Raw genomic sequence first — 21,242 nt, 5'->3', positions numbered from 1 at the left:
ACTGAGAAATATGGAAGAGCCAGAATTCTTGGCTGGTTGGCAGTCCGGTCAATATCCAGTTTGGTTATTCAGATTTCAAAACATCCAGCGTATAACTATCTTTCTCTGGAAAGGTCCAGCAAACTAACTGGAAGGAAGATAATTCATCCTTACAATGAATTTCCTGTTTATTACACCAATGAATGTTGTCCACTCTGAATGTTATTTCTAGTGGAAATTTCGTTTGAAGCATCCTAGCCAAGGAACTTACTACTAAATTTTTCAGTGTATGCTGGAGAGTAAACGCTGCCTGCTTGCTTGCTTTTTAACTTTATAAAAGATGATGCTTAAAGGTAAGTGAAACAGAATCCAGAATTTAATATGTGGAACTGCCAGAATTATTCAATTTTAACTTCTTAAAATTTGATAGGCAGTAATAAACTAGTAGGAAATTTGATTTCAAATTACCAGTTAAGTATCTTTTATATCTAATTAGTACAAAGATAATGGTCCTTGTTTCGTTTTCTTGAACTTAACAACAGTGATAACTTGAAGAACCTTCCATTTTTATTATTGGAATTACTTCAGACTTCACTGGTATTTATCCTTAATTCATGGTGTCTCATCTGACAAGAATCATTCGCTTGATATATCATTTTGGAGATACAGCATTTAAGTAGAGATTTTACAAATTGAAACAGGTCTAAAGTGATTTAACTTCATATACAGAAATTCATAACTGAGTAGTATTCATGTATTGCAGTGAAGCTGACTGCATTTTTAAAATAGTCAACTTATTACCTGTATCAAAACTTCAGCTAGTCAAGAAAAGTTGAACCTTGAAGTGTCAGCTGTCTGTTCTCAGTTATTTTTATTGGCAACAGTTATACTGCATATAGAAGGCTCAGTATCATATCATCTTTTCATGTCATACAGTTTTGTACTTAATGATTCTGTGGGGGAAAGGGCTACTTTTGAAATACTTGCACTCCACTGAAGTGCTTATAGGTCCTTCAACTTCATTTGTGTATTTGATCAGTATAAAAAAATAAAAATCCAAGGTATCTAGTTAAGAAAATAATGAAATGACAGATTAAATGCACTGTTCCTATTTAAAATTTGGTGAAACAGAAGATGACAGTAAATATTGCAAAATGAGTTAACAGAAAATTCACCATCAGCTCATATAGTAACCAGAGTTTAATATTCAGATGTTACTTTGATATTAAAAAATGGCAATGAGTTTCAGACTTGTCTGCTATCTTCTAACAATAGAACAAGTGTGATGCTAGACTTTGTTTATAAAGAAGTCATACCAAACACATGGATAAATGGCACACCGATAATTATAAATAATCAGCTCAGTGAATCATGAAGTATCTGGAAAAATAGAACTTTATGTTTCTGAGAATGTTCTAGTTTTTAATGTGACATTTTTTTATTGCATCTGTTTAAATGGTTCTACTTAGAAAGTACTAGGTAATATCCAGCCGTATTGTGTTTACTGATTACTCTTGTTGTGCATTACAGCTTTATGGCAATCAGAAACAAACTTTGCCACAGAAGTGCATGTTTATACATGATAAAACGTCTGTGCGAGACTCCATGTTTTAATCTAGTTTCACTTAAGTATAATTATGTGGAATGAATTAGACATTTTAGTCATCATTTATTGGAGGACAGTTCTCAGTTCTCATTCACAGAAGCAGTTTATTCAAAAGATTTTGCAGCCACATGAAGTGTAATATGGTAGCTGAAAATCATTAAGTTTCATGCAACTGTGTAAGGTGCATGCGATTCAATGTAGAATGATAATGAATTGCGTCAAGGAGCAGAAAGAAAAAGGTTCTATACAAAATAGCAATTAGTAAAGTAGTGAATATTGTATACTAAAGTTTTGAAAAGAAGCAAAGCTGAAAAATTCAGTGTGGAGTGCAGACCCTTGAAAATATTGGAAGAAGTGAGTGAAAACAAGAATCTGAGAGTGGTGATGAGGTGAGGAACGAATTTGTCTAGAGATAGCAAAGTAAGCTTATATCCACTGCTGGATACAGTGCAAATTAAACAGTCCATGTAAAGAAAAAAAATATAAAAAGTCTGGATAAGATATACATAATGTTGGAATGCTGAAGAGTATGTAAAGGTAGCTGCACAGTCATTGTACCATGTAAAATTTTTCTACACAAAGCAGTAGTAACTGTTTAAAAAAAAAAAACGAACACTGATTGGGTGCTATGAACCAGCTACATCTTTCACTTGTCTGTACAAATTGAACCTTAGCACAAGAAAGGAAAAAAGAATGGATGAAAAGCTTGTGACACAAATGGTCTATCGTCCTCTGTAATGGTGGTGAAGATTTGGCAGAGTTGATAAGAGTTTGCATATGGAAATAGATTAATAGAGAATTTTATACTTTGCAGTGAACTGCATGAATTTACTAAGGGAAGATCATGTTTGAGTAACCTCACATTTTACGATGTAATGGTTGAGTTTGTGTTAAGGCTTTTGACAATGTGTAGTAGTCAAGGCTGTTACTTACGTAGATGGAATTGGATTATAAACTATTAGCTTGGATAATAATGACGGATTGATTTATATTGGAAATGTGGGATAATAATAGGTGGAATTTTTCATTTTATGAAAGGTAGGGAGAGGTTGAAAGAGTTAAATTATTTTTCATTCATAGTGGTATGGCTTGCCTTTAGAAGTGGGAAGTGTTGAAAGTATGAATGAATTCAGGTGTCAAAAAAAAGGTAATCAGTGATGTGCCTCCAGGATCAGTCATTGGTATTCAATCTGCATATTAGGAGGAATTTGACAGGAGAAATAGATACAACTGTTTGCTGATGATGTAAAGGGTGTCGACATGCAACACTTGAATGGGCTGAAATTGTACTTTTGAAAATGACTCATTTCGATGTTGGCAAATGCATGCAATTTGTGATATCTGATGGCAATTATTGTTAGGATTGTGTTAGAAAAAAAAAAGATCAGGCTTGAACTTAGTTGATTTAAGTTGACATTCATAAGTCATAGTAAAAATTGGCAGTACACATCAGCAAATAATTACAGTGTTGAAATGAACATTGGCACATAAGAAAGTCATTTTGTCTCTTTATGAGGTTTTAATGCCTTATCTGGATTATTGTGCACAGAACTGGCCCTTAGTTTCTGAGGTGGTGCAGATACAATTTAGGGGTGGATGCAAGTAAGTTGTATCAAAATTGCAGAATGTAGATAAGATGAGATTGGAATTTTGTGGGCTGCAGATACTAGCAAACAGGAGACATGTGATTGCGACTTACAAAATTTTGAGTCATACCAGAAGGATGATGATGAGAGGGTGTCTGGAAGTTGAGAATTAATGCAGTCAAGCAAGGGTAGATAACTTGAAGCATGTGATTGGAGGTGATGATTACAGGTAGTATGAATTCAAGAAAAGGTATAATGTCTGGTTTTCGATGATATATTGAGACCATATATCACCATAGAGCATGAAAGAGCAACTTGAAATCTGCTTTTCTTCCATTTTAAAAGGAATGTTAAATTGTCTAATCAGATTTCAGTAAATCATAATAATAATAAACTGGTAAATGTTATTTGTCATGTCCACATTGCTTTATTAAATAGCTGATCTTATTTCATTTAGGAATATTGGACTGATAATATGTTAGTTATAAAGACTGATTTGTTATACTGGATATAACTAGTACTAGTCTAATTGTAAACTTAAAAATATTGACTTAAGAAGTTATATCATTTAAAATATGGCTGTTAATTTTTTGTTAATCATTGATATAGAGTACTTGAAATAACTTTAAAAATTAATGCTTTCAGTTGTATTGTGAATAGCAAAGATATTGAAACCATATCAGAGCTCTTCCTGCACTATTCACTTGATTCAACTTGCAGCAGAACAAAAGTTGCACTTGTAAAAATTTCCAGAAATAGCATACTGGACATGAGTGAAAAGATATGATTCTGATGAGTTAGTGCTTTGAAAGAGCTGGATCAAAATATGTAAGAGCAAAAGAGAGGCATAGTTTAAGAAACCATTCTTTCAGCATCATAATAGGCTTGAACAGCAATGACCGTCTGAATCAGAATACTGCTGTGATGTAATAAATCAGTCGTGAAGAATTCGAAGTAAAGTTCTTTTTCGAGATGGGTGTCTGCTGTGATGCGAAGTCATAACCAAGGATGGGTATTTATCTTCTTTTTCAGCTCAAGTGCACCAAATAAAAAAAATATATTTTTTAAAAAGCAATAGTGCCAAGTAAGTTTTGCTTATCCATTTAACAAATAATACAAACTAATTTATGTAATACCTTCAGTGAGATTACTACTGTATCACCGATTGGTGTCCATTTATGTCATGTGTATTTTTTGGTAGCTTTCGGTACTAACTTAATAGAGTGCTGATGGACTTTCCTTTTTGTTCTTTGTCCCTGTGTTTTACTTGCAAAAACTCATTTTTCTTGTAATGTATGGAATTTACTATTTACTAAATAGAACACATTTCTGGTATCATCATTATCATTTTTAAACAAATGCTCTCATCAGTACATGAAAACTTACTAGGGACCTAACAGCTTGATAAAGGTTTTAAAAAAAATCTGGATGCTTCAAGAGATTTAATAGCATTGGAAAATTTATTTTATCACTTTGTTCCAGATGGTAATTATCAGATAACCTGAAACTAGTTTTAATTTTGAGTAAAGCTAAGAGTGCATACTATATTTTGCAATGCTTTCTTGCCTTGGCTTTTGCTTTGTTGTACCGTAATATTGAGAAGGGGGAAATGCTGTTATTTCTTTTGAGCAGAATTGAGGAGCATAACAGGAAATTTGAAAGGGAAGAATTTTTGACTTGGTCAATCAGGCTGTGGGTAGGTATGAGTTCTGCTTTAGGCTTGATGTTTGAATATCTCTCAGTGGTAGGTGAATTTTGTTACCTGGTATGAGATTACCATCTTGCTTGTTTTGATGATTGCAGCAGTGCTTTGAAATAAGTTTGTGAGATCTTTATAAAGTTTCTAGGTGTTTAATCCATCCATTGTACTACTGTAACAATACCAACTTGTGGCTGGGAATTATATTTAAAAAAGTATGGCGGGAGATAATTGTAGGTATGTGCTGGTGGAAGTTTCAAACCATATTGAGCTATAGAGCACAAACTAGGATAAAGGACCCATTTTGGTTTTTTAGTCATTTCTTTAAGAATTCGTGAACTGGCTCATTGGCAAATTTATCTCATCTCCTTTATAATAGAATGGGTTTGGTGAACTAGCTTCTCTCTCTTGAGTTTTAAAACATTTCAAAATACTGCAAGTATTTTGAAATGTTTCCAGAATGTCTCTTCCAAGTGTTTAATTTCAGTATTTTAAGAAAGGGTTAATTCTTGAAATTTTGTTGTTTTTTTTATTATTATTATTATTGCCCTTTGTTTTTAGGGCACATGTAATTCATTCTGAATCTGCGCAAGCTTGTGTCATTGGTTTTTGTCCCCTGTATCAGAAAACTCATTGCAGCTGTATGGATGACTTATGTCTACAACATTTCAACTGGTGTAGGCACTGCATTTGTGACTATCTTCTATCCTTTATTTCGTGCACATGTTCGTCTCTTCAAATCTTAAAAATAATTTTACTAACAGCAGCATTCTCTGCTGTCTTACTTTTGTCCAGTCCTGATTCATTCTTGGGGGATATTAAATATCACTGTCTTAATTGCTCATTGGCATACCATAGCTCCTCCTGATAGTGACAGTTAATGCATCTGTTGTGTTTCTTGCAAAGAAGATTCAATATTCCACTATCTCTGCATGTAATACCAAATTTTTGATCAAGGGGAAATATTTATACAACTTTGTTTTAGGTTTTGAGAAGCATAATTTGCTTTCCCTCCTGATGTTTCTTCTCTCTTGAACAATTACTTCGTATACAATTCTGTGCATTTCATCTTGCATTTTGGAAGATTGAAAAACAAGTCTCATCATCCCAAATACTGTCAGGTTCGCATCTCACATATAGGATTCATATTAATAATAAAAATATATTGTAAAAGTTTCGTATATATTTATAAAAGTTGTTTTTGCAAGTAATCTTTACAGAATGATCATTGTAATAGGATTCTCAATGCTGTTTTCCCTTCATTAAGCCTTAACACATAGATAGCAATGAAATCTTTACTGAACCTTTAAAACATTGTAGCATTTGTGAAGAAATGACATTGAGCTTTTCATGATGAAAATCCATTCTCTGATGAAAGTTGATGAAAATATGTGGATCCGTAATCTCTGAATGTTGGCTGTTCTATATGTAGAGAAGTGTTTCATATTTTTAACAGCCTTGAAATATCTTAACATACAAACTTACAAAGAGATCAATTTGAAATTGATTTCTTCATCAGAAGGAAGTATGATTTATTCAACCCAGGATATAGCTGACCACAAGATATAGTTTATTGGAAGACAAGTGAGATAGCTATATCATGCAGCACATTCAGATTGTCAGACAAGACTTAGAGATTAGTTGTCACTATGAGAAAATTGATACTTTTGCAATCGCCTTAATTTAAAGAATTTTTGTATTATGAAATTCTTGAACACAGACTGACACTACCATAAGCATGTGAAGATTTTTTCCATTGGCTAGTAAAAAAAAAAAAAAAACTTAAATTTGTTCTAATGTATTGTGTGTAGTACTTTTTTCACAAGTTCAATGTTGTTTCAGAAATTTGTCAGAAAAAGCATTGTAAAATGTGCACAGAATTAAAACTCCAGTTCTCTAATCATGACATGAGAAAATTGTATTTTTTATTTTTGTAGAAATTGAACAGAATTCCAAAATGCTCTGTTTAGCTTATGTGACAGTAATGAATGCTAGCACAAGGTTATAGAGTGGACTCTATTAAAAACTTATACTGTTAAGAGTGTTTAAGTTTCAAGCTGGAATTTATTATGATCAAGTAGAAGGTATTTTTAGTACAGATAAATTATTTTGTATATTTCCTAACGCAATAAGATACTCAGATTTTAGAAAAGAATATTCCTTGAATGGAATTCAATGGTACAAATATTGAATTTATGCAAAATTTACAAAAATATTGTTTATGCTTTGATTGGTTGTTTTTATATTGGCCCAATGACCTAGAATCAGAAAGCAAATAGCTTTATTGTGATTTTTTGGATATATTAAAGGAATAAAAGCTGGTGATGTTGATGTACAAAATCCCTCTTAGTATAGTGGTTATATACAAGGCTTGAAAAATGCACTCATCCATTTGTCCATGACAAGTTACAACTTTAGTTGATTGGTAAAAAAAAATTGGTATGTCTATCTAGGACTACCAATAGCAGTGCTTTTTGAAAAAATTTCATTTCTTATGCTTTGAATAGTCTTGGACATTTTGGTGCAACTTGTTTGACATCCTCTTCTGCATGCCTAACTAGCATTTCATAAAATGCTTTGTAACATTCCCTATATTTCAAGGATATGTTTGGTTTGAGGCAATAATACTTCCCAGTTGTCATTTATGATAGAAGACTCGGTTTTTCTTATCTCTATCTTGCGAGTATGGTCAAGTTTCACTTCAGCAAACTCAGAGGAGCCACAAAAATAGTTTGCTATAGTGAATTTTCTTTAGGATATTGTACCTTTAGGGCTTCAGTTGGGACTTGACTGTATTTATACAAATGGAAATAGTCATACCTTGGGACATACTGTTTAGGTTGATTTGAAGGAATGCCTTTGATAAGTGTCTTGTTAGGAAATACAGCAAATTTATTGCCTTAATTTATATTATTTTTTTAAATTAAATTCCAAAATCTGTTGTGTAATGCTTATGCAACAATGGGTGTAACATAATTTTAAATGTATACAAAACAGGTTGAATTTGAAAACAGATTTATATTTTGTTTATATATTATCTTGGTCAAGTCTTGTGACTTGCTTAATAGTCATATTTTACTTACATGCTTCTGACATTGTAATAGTGACTATCACTAATTGTCTAAATAGCACATCCTCTCATTTCTGTGTGCTCACACATTGAAGCAAGATACAATGGAATTCATTTGTCACCATAAATGAAAGGTAGTATGAGCTCTCAAATTTTCACTTTGTTGCATTTATAGAACATCTGAATTAACTTTAGCATAAGCTATATGCTTTTAGGTTGCTGTAAAAGTTCCTTCATTTCTTCTTAAGCATATATTTTGTGTAATGGCTTGTAGTTGCTTTATTTATTTTTAAAAAAAAAGTCACTGAGGCATTCAGTTACTATTCTGGTTTAACTTCCCTTTCTCACATACAAACAGAAAAAAGTATATTGATTTTGATATTTTAGTTATTTCAGCTGATGTTGCTATGACAAGTATTGTGGAAAAGAAAAGGTTTAATGTATAATCCAGTGATATTTCTGCTATCTTGTCAGGGTGCATTTGCTTGTTCGGATCAATAAGTTGTAGGATTATTTGCATTCTTATGTTGTGATTTAAGAAACTAAAGTATTAGTTCAAAGCTAATTAGAATAAGCCTCATTGTTACTAATACTTAATGTGGGTTAAAATTGTTGCCAACGAATCCTCGTTTATGAGATGCTTTGCATCTTGATTCTGAGTTATCGGACATATAATCTGTATTTTGGGATGTGTATGTTTAGCCTTCTAGAACACTTCTGCATCAGTTCACCTAGATTTTGGTCTTGTGTAAGAGGGTTGTTTGAAAATTTTGGTAAAAATGTGTTTTTTGAAAAAATCTCCTTTTTCTCAATATAGGGTCTAGCGAGTTTCCAATTTTTTCATCCCGTCTAATAAGTAGGATTTGTCCAATTGTGCAAAATAGTCATGGCATCCTTGTTTGAAGAAAATTTTTTCCCACCAAGCCAAATTTTTAAGTTTGGAACAAGAAGTAACGCAGGTCTAAGTCTGGAGAATACGGTGGATGTGGAACCAATTCAAACCTCACTTCGTGCAATTTTGCCATTGCAATGGCCGATGTGTGGGATGGTGTCATTGCCTTGATGAAAGAGCACATTTTTGTGTGACAATCTGGGGTTTTTTTTTTTCAGTTCTTTTAAATGCTCCAACAATGACACTTAATAGACTCCTGTTATTGTCTTGGCCGTTTCCAAAGTATTATAATTCCTTGGGAATCCCAAAAAAATAGTGGCCATCACCTTCCCAGCTGACAGTCTTCGCTTTTTCACCGGGCATTGTCCACTGTTTTGACTGCTGCTTAGACTCAGGTGTGTAGTGGTGGATCCAAGTTTTGTCTACAGTCATGGATTGACACAAAAATTCTGCGAATTATGATTTAAATATCGTCAAACATAGTGTTGAAATGTCTTTTTTTTTTTTTTTTTTTGCATGCGTTTTTGATCGACAGTCAACAAAGCTGTGTGCGCGCGATGGGTGGCACCCATCACGCACACAGCTTTTTCGTGTGTGATATTATACACCCATTCAGTTGAGATTCCTACAATCTCACGCACTTTCACTCTGCGGTCTTCCATAGAGATACCATGGATTTTGTCAATCATTTCCTTCGTAGTGATCTCAGTCAGGTTTTCGGAGCGCACTTCATATTTTATAGACTTACGATCGCATTTAAATTTATTTATCCAAAAATAAATACCTTTAATGCTGGTGCAGTGTCCTCATGAACTGCATCTAACTTGGATCTGCATGGCAGTCCACTTCAAATAAGTGTTTTATCACTGCACAAAACTCGTTTTTCTCCATTTTTAGGAACAATGCGAACACGGTCATTTTAAATGTTTGCCAAACAAGAACTATGCATCGCACGTGGCTAAACTTTTGCTAGGGAGTCCTTGAAAAAGATATCTGCTGACATCGGTATGAACAAACAAATTGTGTTGCCGTCTATTGGAGATTTACCAAACCTTTCAAACAACCCTCATATATGTATACATACATACACACACACATACTAATTGGAAAATATTAGTGATTTTATTAATACTGTCTGTTGGCCTGCATTAAAATGATACATTTCAACTGGAACAGCTATTCAGTTCTTATTTCTCTAGAAATTAATCTCTCAGCTTCTGCATTTGAAAATTTTTATTTGCAGTATTTTGGGGCATGGCTTCTGTTCATACTCTACTTATATTTCACATATGAATATATGTGTATATTCAATAAGGTGGGTGACATGACAGAGTATGAACTTATGTAATATGCTATTCTGGCAGAACAGTCTAGATGTTACATCAGGCACTGTTTACAATCTCGTGAAAGGTTAAATAGTAAAAGTCATTCCAGTTGAGATTCAGATGATGATGCAGAGCTTTGTAGCACTTGAATAGTTACTGTTGTGTTTTTCTGGAGAATCTTATTATTACAAATTGCATGCTTGGGGAAGCTTTGGCTTGAAGGAAACATGCTTGGAGCAGGAGAATTTAAGCTTCTGAGGAACAATTTCATTATAATGAAGATTGTATGCAAAATGACCAGTAAAGGGATCATGAGGGGGAGAAACACTATATTAACAAATTTGCATATTTAGAGATCCAGGACAGAACAATGTATAGGAAGAATGATTTTTTTCTGTGTACTCAAGTCAACATGCTTGATAACTTTCAGAATTACTATCCACCAGAGGTTAAGAATGCATAAAACATAGTAGATATAAGAAAATGTATTGAATATAAACAACACTTATTTTATACTACAAAATAAGTTCTCATTGTTTCAACCAAAGCATAATACAACACTTGGATAAAAGCAAGTTATTTAGGATGAGAATATCTCATATTATAGCACTTTAGCATTCGGATTTAAATTAGGATGGCATGATAGAGCTTCAGGTTTCTTTGAAAGAAGGTTTGTGTAATTGTCGCATTGAGGAAAAAACTGGCCACTCTGTGATAAAATTGAGTGAATCAGTACATCTGAATAGTCACGATTGCACATGGTTTCAACATAGTCCTCTGGAAGGATACTTCATTTAAAGTAGTTTTAAACATCCATGTCTGAAAATCATCCTCAAATGTAATTAATTCCTCTGATTCAGTTATATGAAACCCCTTGAAGTGTTTTACGCTTTTAATCACTAATATTGTTTTAAGTGTGGAATATCTGGTGCTTATGTTTAATCTTCATATTTAATGTAATCACGTTCTTAACCTTTTGTATATGTAAACTGCTTTAAAAAAATACAATTTAGAGAAACTGCAAACAGTTATTTGAAAAAAAAAAAACCACTTATTTTAATCTTGTTTGACAAATGCTAACTGCAGGTGTTTTTCTTAATGATTATCATTTTTTTTTTTTTTTTTTTAGAAAGTTGATGTTTTTTGGATAAGTACATGTTGATCATTGAATTAAATATTTAGTGTTATGTAGATGAAACAGTGGTAAATCATGAGTGTGTTAGCAGTTCTGTTGAAATTAGCTATCAGAGCATTGTGTGGATATCTGTTCAATGTGTTAATATTATGAATTGCATCTTTTGACTGGTAAAATATGGTATAGTTATTAGTAATGTTATGATATATATTTTCAGTTACTAGTTAACAATGCCATCAGCATGCTTTGAAAGTAAAAAAAAAAAATTCAGTAGCAGCCATGAATAGTTTGGGAAATAATACCCAGTTGTCATCAGTATTGTGTTCCATTTCTGAATTAACTAAAAATCTTTACTTTTATTTATTTTTGTAGGAGTCTGGGTATTGAATATATTTTAGTAAATAGCAAATTCTTTTGCACTGTTGCATTTGACTCATTTTGAAAAGCTAAGCAGTTCTGCAATACAGCAGAACATCTCATGTCGAAGAAGCTATATGTTTTAAACGATGTTAAGTTTTTTCCCCTCGCAAATAATCTAAAATCTTTGCCTGTAAATTCAGTTTCAGTAATAATTTTCTTGTTCATTAAGCCTTGGAAGAATTAAATTTAAAAATTGCATAATCTAGGAAAATTGAATTATTAAATAAAGTGAAGTCTTGGTATATGCTCCATATTGTGTTAAATTAAATTATCTACTCTATTTCTAACACCATTATCTATCTTGTTTTCTGTTTACCATTCATTATATTATATTATAGTACAGTGCAAAGTGCTCTGAATTTAGTATTTCAAAAACTACAGATTGCTTAGGAAAGGTTAAGCATTGTTTTGGAATATTTACAGGCAAGCAGGTATTATAAACAAAAATTAACAGTGTGGTCCATATATCAAGACTGCTTTATGTTAAACAGTAAGGTTATTCCTAAAACTTAAGTCTCCTTCCTGGTTCATAAAAGGAAAGGCATTTTTGAAACAATTGAACTTTTTTTAAACACTATTGTGTATATTAGTTTTTCACATATTTGGATATTTTCATTGGTAGGTCTAATCTATTCAAGAAATACATCAGTAGATTTTTTTCATAGCAGCATTAGTGGTATGTCCTGGGATTTTGCAACCTTTCTTGCATGGGAATGATCTCCATTCTCTTCAAGAAATAAATCATTGATTGATTTCTTATTTCGTCCATGGTAGTGATGTATTACAGGATTTGCATCCTTTTGTGCGTGTGTGAGAGAGAGTATAGAAAAAATTGGCAGAAATATTTGCAAGTTAGCATAACTTGTATTCTCGTGTTGGCAACATTACTTGGTTAGCACATTTCATTAGCCACATTTTAACTTAAGTAAAAACTAGTGTCTTGGAGGAAGACCCTGGGCAAGAAATGTTGCAAAATAAATTAAAATTTAAGGGTATAAAAGTAAATTATTTTAAGTCCAACAAAAATACAAGTGATGTTTAATTTCCAACATTTATTGACACTATGTACACTACAAAAAGTTTTTGAAAAGTTGTGGATTAGAAAATTTTCAAAAGCAAATTAGTAATCAGAATAGAAGGTATAGTAACATTTATACCTAATATTATGTTGCCTTATCTTGACAGTTTTTCAGTACTTGGGCTCCTCATATTTAATCAAGCAAGCAGAAATGTGTTCATTATATACAGTTGGAGAAGTTCTCATCTACTGCTTTTATTCAGCATTCTAAATATTGCTTGAAAATGTGTTATTGATGTATATATAGTTGTGCCCTTTTCAAATTACTCTTATTACTTGTTTTTAGTCTTGAAACAAATTTCAGATTATGTATTACATGTTAGCTTTATGCAGTTCAAATGGTAAAATTTTGGTAACTTGACAAGCCAGATAGTTGGATGATTTCAAATCCCATTATTTCACTTCTTTTTTTATAGACTTATAATAACAGTATACGAAAAAGAAACAAGTGTATATATATATAATTACTTTAATTAAATCCATGGCCATCAAGATATCAAAGTTTTCCTAACAAGCTCTTAAAAGTTCTTTTCTGTTCCACAAGGTATATTAATGAACAGTGTCTTGAATGTGCATTGATACTGTTATAAATTTACTGAAACTGAACATACAGAAAAAGATACCTTCTGTGTAGAAATAGGTGTAGCTTTGGATTTTGTAACAAGCTATAATGCCATTTGCCTTCTATCTATTGGTAGCATATCAGAAGTAGGCAAACTTGCAGAAACATTTCACCTGTCTTGAAATTTGGAGGTTTACTTGGTTAGCTTTTGCTTTCTGACCCCCTCCCCTGAAACACGGTGCGTGTGCAATCCTCCAGTAATACCAAGCAATTTATTTTTTTGTCAAATAAGTATTGATTTATCTTTGTTGACCTGAGATTATAATTGGTTATCCTGAAGTCCATTAACCCTTAATTAGCTGTAAAATGACATTTCATTATTTAAAACAAAAAAAAAAAATTTTAAGGCATGCAGTCTGGCATCAGTGTGCTTAACTTAAGCATTTAGAATTTTGTAATGTGTATTATAAAGTCACAAAAATATAATATTATATAGTATATCAATTTGCAGAATTTTCAATATTTAAAGTATTTAGTTCATAGGTAAATCTATTTTGAACGGCTTTAAAGATTTAGGTATTTGACTTGTGGCAAATTGTATTTGAACTGACGTCTTGCCACGTTATTCTTTCAACTGATATAAATTTTCTCTCGCAAGTTCCTAAACACAGCCTGATGTCCCTTAAACGTTATGAGATTCGTTGAGGTTGTCGATGGGTTGGCTAATCCACTGTCGCCTACTCAATGGAGTGCCACGTGTCATGGCGATCGAAACAACTTCCCATTCATTTGAGGGTGCTTGCACACATGAGTCGTAGATGTATCGGGGCTCTACATCTTTTATGAAGCTAGGGGATCTGATCTGTTTGAGTGGTGACTGATTCGGATGCCCACTGGACGCCCTTAAGCAGGACGAGTATTGCATCCAAGGCTTGGACACAGGGCCATCCCTGTCACCTGGGTGCTGGTTCTAGGTAACATCATCCCTGGCTCTTCTCCCATTATTGCGATGTGTGGTCCCCATATGGACAGTGAACCCTCTTTCGTTGGGGGGAAGTGGTTAAACATGGCAAGGTAAATACTTTAGGTATCATTAACGATTTAGTTTGCATATAGTTCTCCAAAATTACACTGTTTTTAGGTATTTGCATGTTAAACATGCATGATAAAATATCAGGGCTTAAAATAAGATTATTTAGGTGAAATATTGCTGCCTAACAAGTATCTAATTAGTTATCAGTATTTTTAATGAAATTTTGTAGCCCTTGTTCAAGTAATATTGTTTCATAAATTAATGTCTTGAAGTTCTGCCATATGGCACTTCATACTTCTTGGTGAGCAATTATTTAAAGAAAAAGTGTGGTATTATATATATGCCTAGAAGTTCTGCATTGTGGCATTTCATACTTCTTGGCAAGTGATTTTAAAAAGTATATACGTTATATTTATATGCTAATTCTATTAATGCTACTTAATGGAAATATTTTTTATTCATTAGCATTCGATTTGTTCTTGGGTAGAAATGTGCAAATCTTTAGGCCGTTCTTTGGCTATTATTCAAATGCACAAATATGTAGGTTGTTATTTTAAATTAAAAATTTTTTTGAAATGTTTAAATCTACTTCATGTTAGTTGGAACCATTCTTAATATATATTTATCATTATTCTTAAAGGACTTAAAAGATTACATAAGGCAAGCGGGAGAGGTGACATATGCTGATGCTCATAAACAACGTCATAATGAGGGGTTAGTATAATTAGAAATTATATAATTTCTAGTTTTATTATTAAATGATTGAATTTTTTTATTTAAAAAAATCTCATTGCAGGCTTTTTAGTGATGTAAATTGGTTTTGCTAATATGAAATTACCTATCAAATGAGGCTTAATATCATTTCATCAGATAAAATTACATTCAGACTATTCCATTCTTAGTATTGCTTCTTCTTCTTCTGCAGCTTCTCCCACTTAAGTGGGGTCACTGTTGGTGATGAGTCTCCTCCACATCCTCCTGTCTTGGGCTGTCACCACATCCAAGTTCTTCATCCTCAAGTCCTCTTCTACGCTCCCTCCATCTCTTCTTTGGCCATCCATGCTTCCTCCTTCCTTGCACATCCATCTGCATAACCTTTCTTCCCACATATTCGTCCTCCCTCCTCATCACATGACCAAACCATCTCAACCTTGCCTCCTGTATCTTCGCTTCTCAGACTATCCTTTCTGGTCACACCACACATCCACCTAAGCATTCTCATCTCTGCTGCTTCCATCCTGCTGATGTTATTTTTCCACAGGGCCACAGTTTCTAATAGATTTTGCCTTCCAGATTGATCTGCACCCGCTTATCGCATAACACTCCAGCCAGTTCCTCCAACCCATTTGTATTCTGCATCCCGCTTCCTTCTCAGCTCCTCCATCTTCTTCCGCTGTTGAACTTAAGTATCTAAAGTCCCTCACCTTCCTGATGACATTTCCTTCCAGCTCCAGATCTGTTTCCTGGCTGCCACCCACTGTGCAACACATACTCTGTCTTACTTCTGCTCAGTCTCACCTCTCTCTTCCAGTACTTTTCTTCATCTTTCCAGTTTAGTTCCTGCTTCTTCTCTTGAATCTGCACACAGCAAGATGTCATCTGCATACAACATTGTCCAAGGCGCATCTTCTCTCACCTCCTCCGTCACAATATTAAACAGAAACAGACTTAATGCTGACCCTTGATGCAAGCCAACTGTTACTTGAAAACTTTGTCTTCACATTTCTGTACATCTCCTGCACCAACCTGACATATTTCTCTGGAACCTTCTTCTCCCTCAGACACCTCCAGACTTATTGCCTTGGCACTCTATCGTATGCTTTCCCCAGATCAATAAATGCCAGATGTAGCTCCTGTTGTTTCTCTCGAAACTTTTCCATCATCTGCCGTAACCCAAAGATAGCATCTGTTATTGATCTACCATGCATGAAGCCAAATTGTTCCTTTGCAATCTCCACCTCAATCTTCCATCATTCTTAGTATTGCTGAAACTTAAAAATTCACCACTGTATCTTTTTGATGGATCTGTTGGATATCTCCCCATTCCTCAACTAGTATAACCTGCCTATAGGCACAACCATCAGATAGGAGGAAAGTAGGAGAAAATGCATGCATGGGTTCTTTGTAGTACATTGGTAACTATAAGTAAAAACAAATTCTTTTTGTTTAAATTTTCATTTCTTCTAGCATGCAACAAAACTGGCATTGCTATAAAACAGTTGATCTGAAGACCTTCCTTAGTCAATTATCAATAATTTCTACTTCAAGTGTGTCATGAGGACCAGCATTCTTAGGATGCATTACTAAGACCACAGTTTGCAGATAAATTGGTCAAAATTCATCTGCTGTGCAGTTACCAAAAGCAGATCACACCAGAACTATACTACAGTATAACCTGCCTATAACAAATATAGTAATCACAATAATGGGTTCCTGTAGTAGATTTCTTTTAATATGCATTTTACCTCTAGTTTTGTTATAATGATAGCTATAGTGGGGAGGACACATTTTTTCCTAACAGGCTTGGCTTTCAGCCTTCAAAAGTACACCTCTCAACTGGAATTTTCAAACATAGTAAGTAATACCTGATAAAAAGTGTTTCTATCTTTCTGATTTAGGCACATTATTGATCTTGTTTATATATCTTCTCGAATCCTAATAAGAAACTAACCATTGAAATTTTTAATATACACAGCTACGTCTGGATTTCATTTTCCTTAGCTTTTGATCTCATTGTTGACCACCCCTTTCAGATTTAATTTCTCACTTCTCATCTAAGCTAGTTTCTTAAGAAGTATACTGAAGTCGTTCAACAGGGAAACTAGCCAAGCTGCATTGACTTCATCAAATTTCTAGCTTCTCTGTCTACCTAGCCTCTGAAATTGTCGCAGCACATTTTGAAAGGTGCAAAATGTACGAAACTTATGATCAAATGATAGTGAAACATTCCAATCTCTTAATAAAGATTCTGGGTGTAACCTTTGTCTAACCCTACCTGCACTCAGGTGAGTTTGTTGTGAGTATAAAAGCATCTTACTCCTTACTTTTCCTTAAACTCAATTTTTCATTCTATAAAATATGCACAATGGATTATGTAATGCATATAATTGATATACTAGCTTCACCATTTGCTGTAATCACACTTATTCTTGCAACTATTCTATACTTGTGACATTCAGTGCCATTTTGAAGGAAGAAATATCCAAACTAGATACTAAAGTTTCATAATTCAGACTAGAGTTTCTACATCAACGTTGATTCTGATAATGCTGAGCTGAATGATCAAGACCATATCTCTCTCTTCTTGGAAATATTACTTCTATATCAGCAGCTTTCAAAAAAAAAAAAAAAGCATTCTTTTCCAGTTAAGATGATACTTTGCTGAACAGCCCAAATCTGACCAACATTGGAATACTATTATGTATGGAATGGTGCACCTAAGACCTCCATAACAATTCTTAATGCTGTTCAGAAAAGGATAGTATGGTTGATTTAAAGAAGTGAGCAGTGGTGTTGTGTACGTCATGAACTTGGTTATGGCTCTTCTTTGAAGATTTATTTCAAACACGGTGGATTCTGTTCTCCAAGTATATTTTAATGTTTGCTTTGCTAACACTTTCATGCACTTTATTTACCAAATTTACTTGAGAAAATGTAGCTTCTCATTTCCTTTTCTCCTTATGTATTGTGTTCAAAGGCCTCTAACAGCTAAATAACTTAGCTTCTTTGAAGCCTGATTAATATTCTGTCTTGCAATTGCATGTGTTCTGGCTTTGTTGTTTAGCCAGGTGAAAAACCAGTTTACAGGAGAAAAGACCCTTCCACTTTATGAGACCAATAACACCTTCATTTGAAAAACCCCAGTAAAGATTCTTTGCATCCTTAAATGGGTTTCGATGTCAGTCCTTCCAGCCAAAGGTCATTATCAAAGTCGAATAAGCCACAGAGGGACTTGATTTTTTTTTTTTTTTTTAATGTCTCAATGAATATATGTATGATATTGCTGTGTATTATTATTGGTCCTTAATGCAAGATGTTGCAAAACCTATGGTTCTGTGGGGGGGTGATTACACAGTAGATTTTTTTTCCCCTTAGAAGTGCTAGGGCTGTTTCATGGAGAAAACAGATTTCTTGGTGTGAAGCAGTTACATGATTATAGGAAATCAGTGGTGTTGGTTGCCAGTTTGGAGTAGCACCCGTGAAATTACCTGGACATAAAAAGAAATGGGGGGGTGAAGATTAAAAACAGTTAGAAAGTGGCCTTAATTCAAAAGAGATGAATTGCATAACAAATCCTGGTGAATAGCATTTAGGATTTGCACTGAGTTATCTTGCTAAAGCAGAGTTCATGCAGATAGGCAAAATGCATATGATGTTGGATATATTCTGTGATTGGGAGTGGGGGTATGCTCCCCACCCCACTGAGTATACCCATATCAACATTAACTGAAAAGATTTAGCAAGCTACATTTGCAAGAAAGTAGAAGGGATTCTGCAGTGCCCAACTCCCTCTTCAAATATCAATCTTATCTTGTAACACTTAAGTGAGTGAATGATGAAATCCATCTCCTTCCACCAGGAGATGGATTTCATCTCCTGGTGGAAGGCTTAAATAATTTTCATCGCATTACCTGTTGCTTGGTCATTGAATTGCCTTCTGTGAAGGTGTTTATGTAACTCGCAAACTGGAATATTATATTTGGGAAATTTTAATTTTACATTGAAGAAATTTTGTTTAATTCAATTGTTATGAAACTTAAATAATTTAAAGAAACTTTATTTCAGGATTGTGGAATTGGCTTCTTATACAGATATGAAAAATGCTATTGAAAAGCTGGATAATACAGAACTGAATGGTAGGAGGATAAAGCTTATAGAAGACAAATCACGTCGGCGCAGGTATGTCAAATATGTAATATATAAGATTGTTATATTTGATTATTTTGTGGCTGACTTCTTTCATAAACAAGTATCGGTAGTAGTTGGAGGTTGTCGTCATAGTCCTTGGAAAACTGATGGAAGTAAACAAATATACTACAGGCCATACTGCTTCCGGCGGTGGCAGTTAGTTCGCTGTTACTACGGCAGCAGTTATTGGAGACCACATGATAGATAATTGCATTTTCCAAAAATAAGTTCCCTGTAACTATTTAATGGAAACATAATTCTAGCATCAGCAAGTAAGGAAGTAGTAAAATAATTATGTACGAAGTACCACATAATGCAATAGTGTAAAAACTTTAAGGAACAATGTAAGCTCAACAGCAGTGTAAGCCTATAGTACGAATGGTAAGGAAGCCAGAAATGTAGTTTATTCCAATAGTTCCAAGATAACCTGAAAAGGAGTATAGTAAATTTATTTAGTTGAGGAGGGTTTAAGTTGAACTATGTATAAACACACATATAGCTGTTTGTGATCGTCTCTCTTGCTGCAAACCTAGCCATCTGGCAAAGTGAGCACTACCATTAATATCATATTTGATTAACTGTTTTAAAGTTGATTAAACATCATTTTCCAGTTGCTAAATTCCTATTTTTTTCTGTCATTCTTTAGAAATTAAATGATTGGCATGATATGCAATGAATCAGCACGTAACTTTATTTTTCAGGTCGCCCTCAAGGTCTCATTCCAGAAGCAATTCCAGATCTCGAAGTCGCAGTAGGAGCCGGAGCCGTAGTCGCAGCAAAACACCTAGTAGGTCCAGATCACGTTCTCGGTCTGAATCGCGTTCCAAGTCGTCTCGTTCTAGGTCTGCCTCTCGGAGCCCTGTGAAGTCTCGCAGCAAGAGTCGTAGTGCAACACCTGAAAACTCGCCTAGGAAGTCTAAATCACCTTCAAAATCACCTGAAAAGGAAGAAAGTAGTTTTGAAAAAGTAGATGACCAAGATTAATATAATAAAAATAAAAAAAAACTATCATAACCATTCATTTCACCAAATAGTCCTCACTGTTTTATCTTGGATTGATAATGCCTGTTACCTTCTCTGTGTGCATTTAGCTTATTTTCATGATTTAAGTAGATCACTTCTGAAAGGTGTGTGTGTGTGTGTACATAAGTGCTGTAAACATTATGTTGCTTTAAATTGTATTACATTCCTCTGCAGCAGATATATTTGCTCAGCTTATTAAGATAAAAATTGACTACATGTCTTTCCCCTCTTAAATATTTCTGTAGGGAAAATGTCTGAAAAGAATATCAGTATACTTATTGCTGTGTGAATGGGAGATATAAACATTTACTATTGCTGATAACAAAAAGTATGATTAATGAACTATTTTGATTGGAATCTTATTCTGTTTAAATTAGCACATGTAGAATGAGTGAAAATTGTTCCACCATATGCTGTCATTTTAACCCACCTAATTTCTTTTGATAACGTATCTTGTCATTTGTTATGAAACCCCCCCCCCCCCCACCCTCAGTTTAGTTGATAGTGAAGGGGATATACAGTCACTAATTCATAATCCCATACTTCAATATTTGCATGTATTAATGTTATTTTAATAGCCAGAGTTATGTATATATACATATATAAATGTGAAATTTTGGTACTGAGTAATAAAATGTAGTTAATCTTAAATATTGATGTGCTTTCTTGGTAATAGTAGCAAGAATTTGAATTTATACAACTGTTGTATTCATATGAGAATACCTTTTGAATAAACATTTAAGTTCACATATATTAGGCACACAAGGAAAAAAGCCGAGTGTTTTCATGTGGGTTAAGCTATTTTTTTTATAGTTGCTTTAAAGGTGTGCAGAATTGGGATTAATGGCACTCTTATGAATGGAAAATTGTGATACATGCATTATTCTGAGAATGTATAAGGTAATAGTGTAGATAATTTAGATTTT

At 33.7% G+C, this 21,242-nt stretch overlaps 1 protein-coding gene across 1 annotated transcript in view; it reads left to right on the top strand.

Annotated features, from left to right (window-relative positions):
* The window catches only part of LOC150101394 (serine/arginine-rich splicing factor 4-like), a 51,460-nt gene extending 30,493 nt beyond the window's left edge, over positions 1–20,967 (top strand). Inside the window, exons 6-8 of the mRNA XM_090400927.1 lie at positions 15,026–15,099; positions 19,171–19,284; positions 19,995–20,967. Coding sequence (XP_090257053.1) covers positions 15,026–15,099; positions 19,171–19,284; positions 19,995–20,277 — 471 coding nt within the window. The 3' untranslated portion in view covers positions 20,278–20,967. The remainder of the gene's footprint in view (positions 1–15,025; positions 15,100–19,170; positions 19,285–19,994) is intronic.
* The last annotated feature ends 275 nt before the right edge of the window (positions 20,968–21,242 follow it).

This window comes from Typopeltis vanoorti, chromosome 11, assembly GCF_054136105.1.
Source record: "Typopeltis vanoorti isolate ZY-2024b chromosome 11, IOZ_Tvanoo_1.0, whole genome shotgun sequence".
Taxonomy (NCBI): domain Eukaryota; kingdom Metazoa; phylum Arthropoda; class Arachnida; order Uropygi; family Thelyphonidae; genus Typopeltis; species Typopeltis vanoorti.
This window is presented reverse-complemented; position numbering and strand designations above follow the sequence as displayed.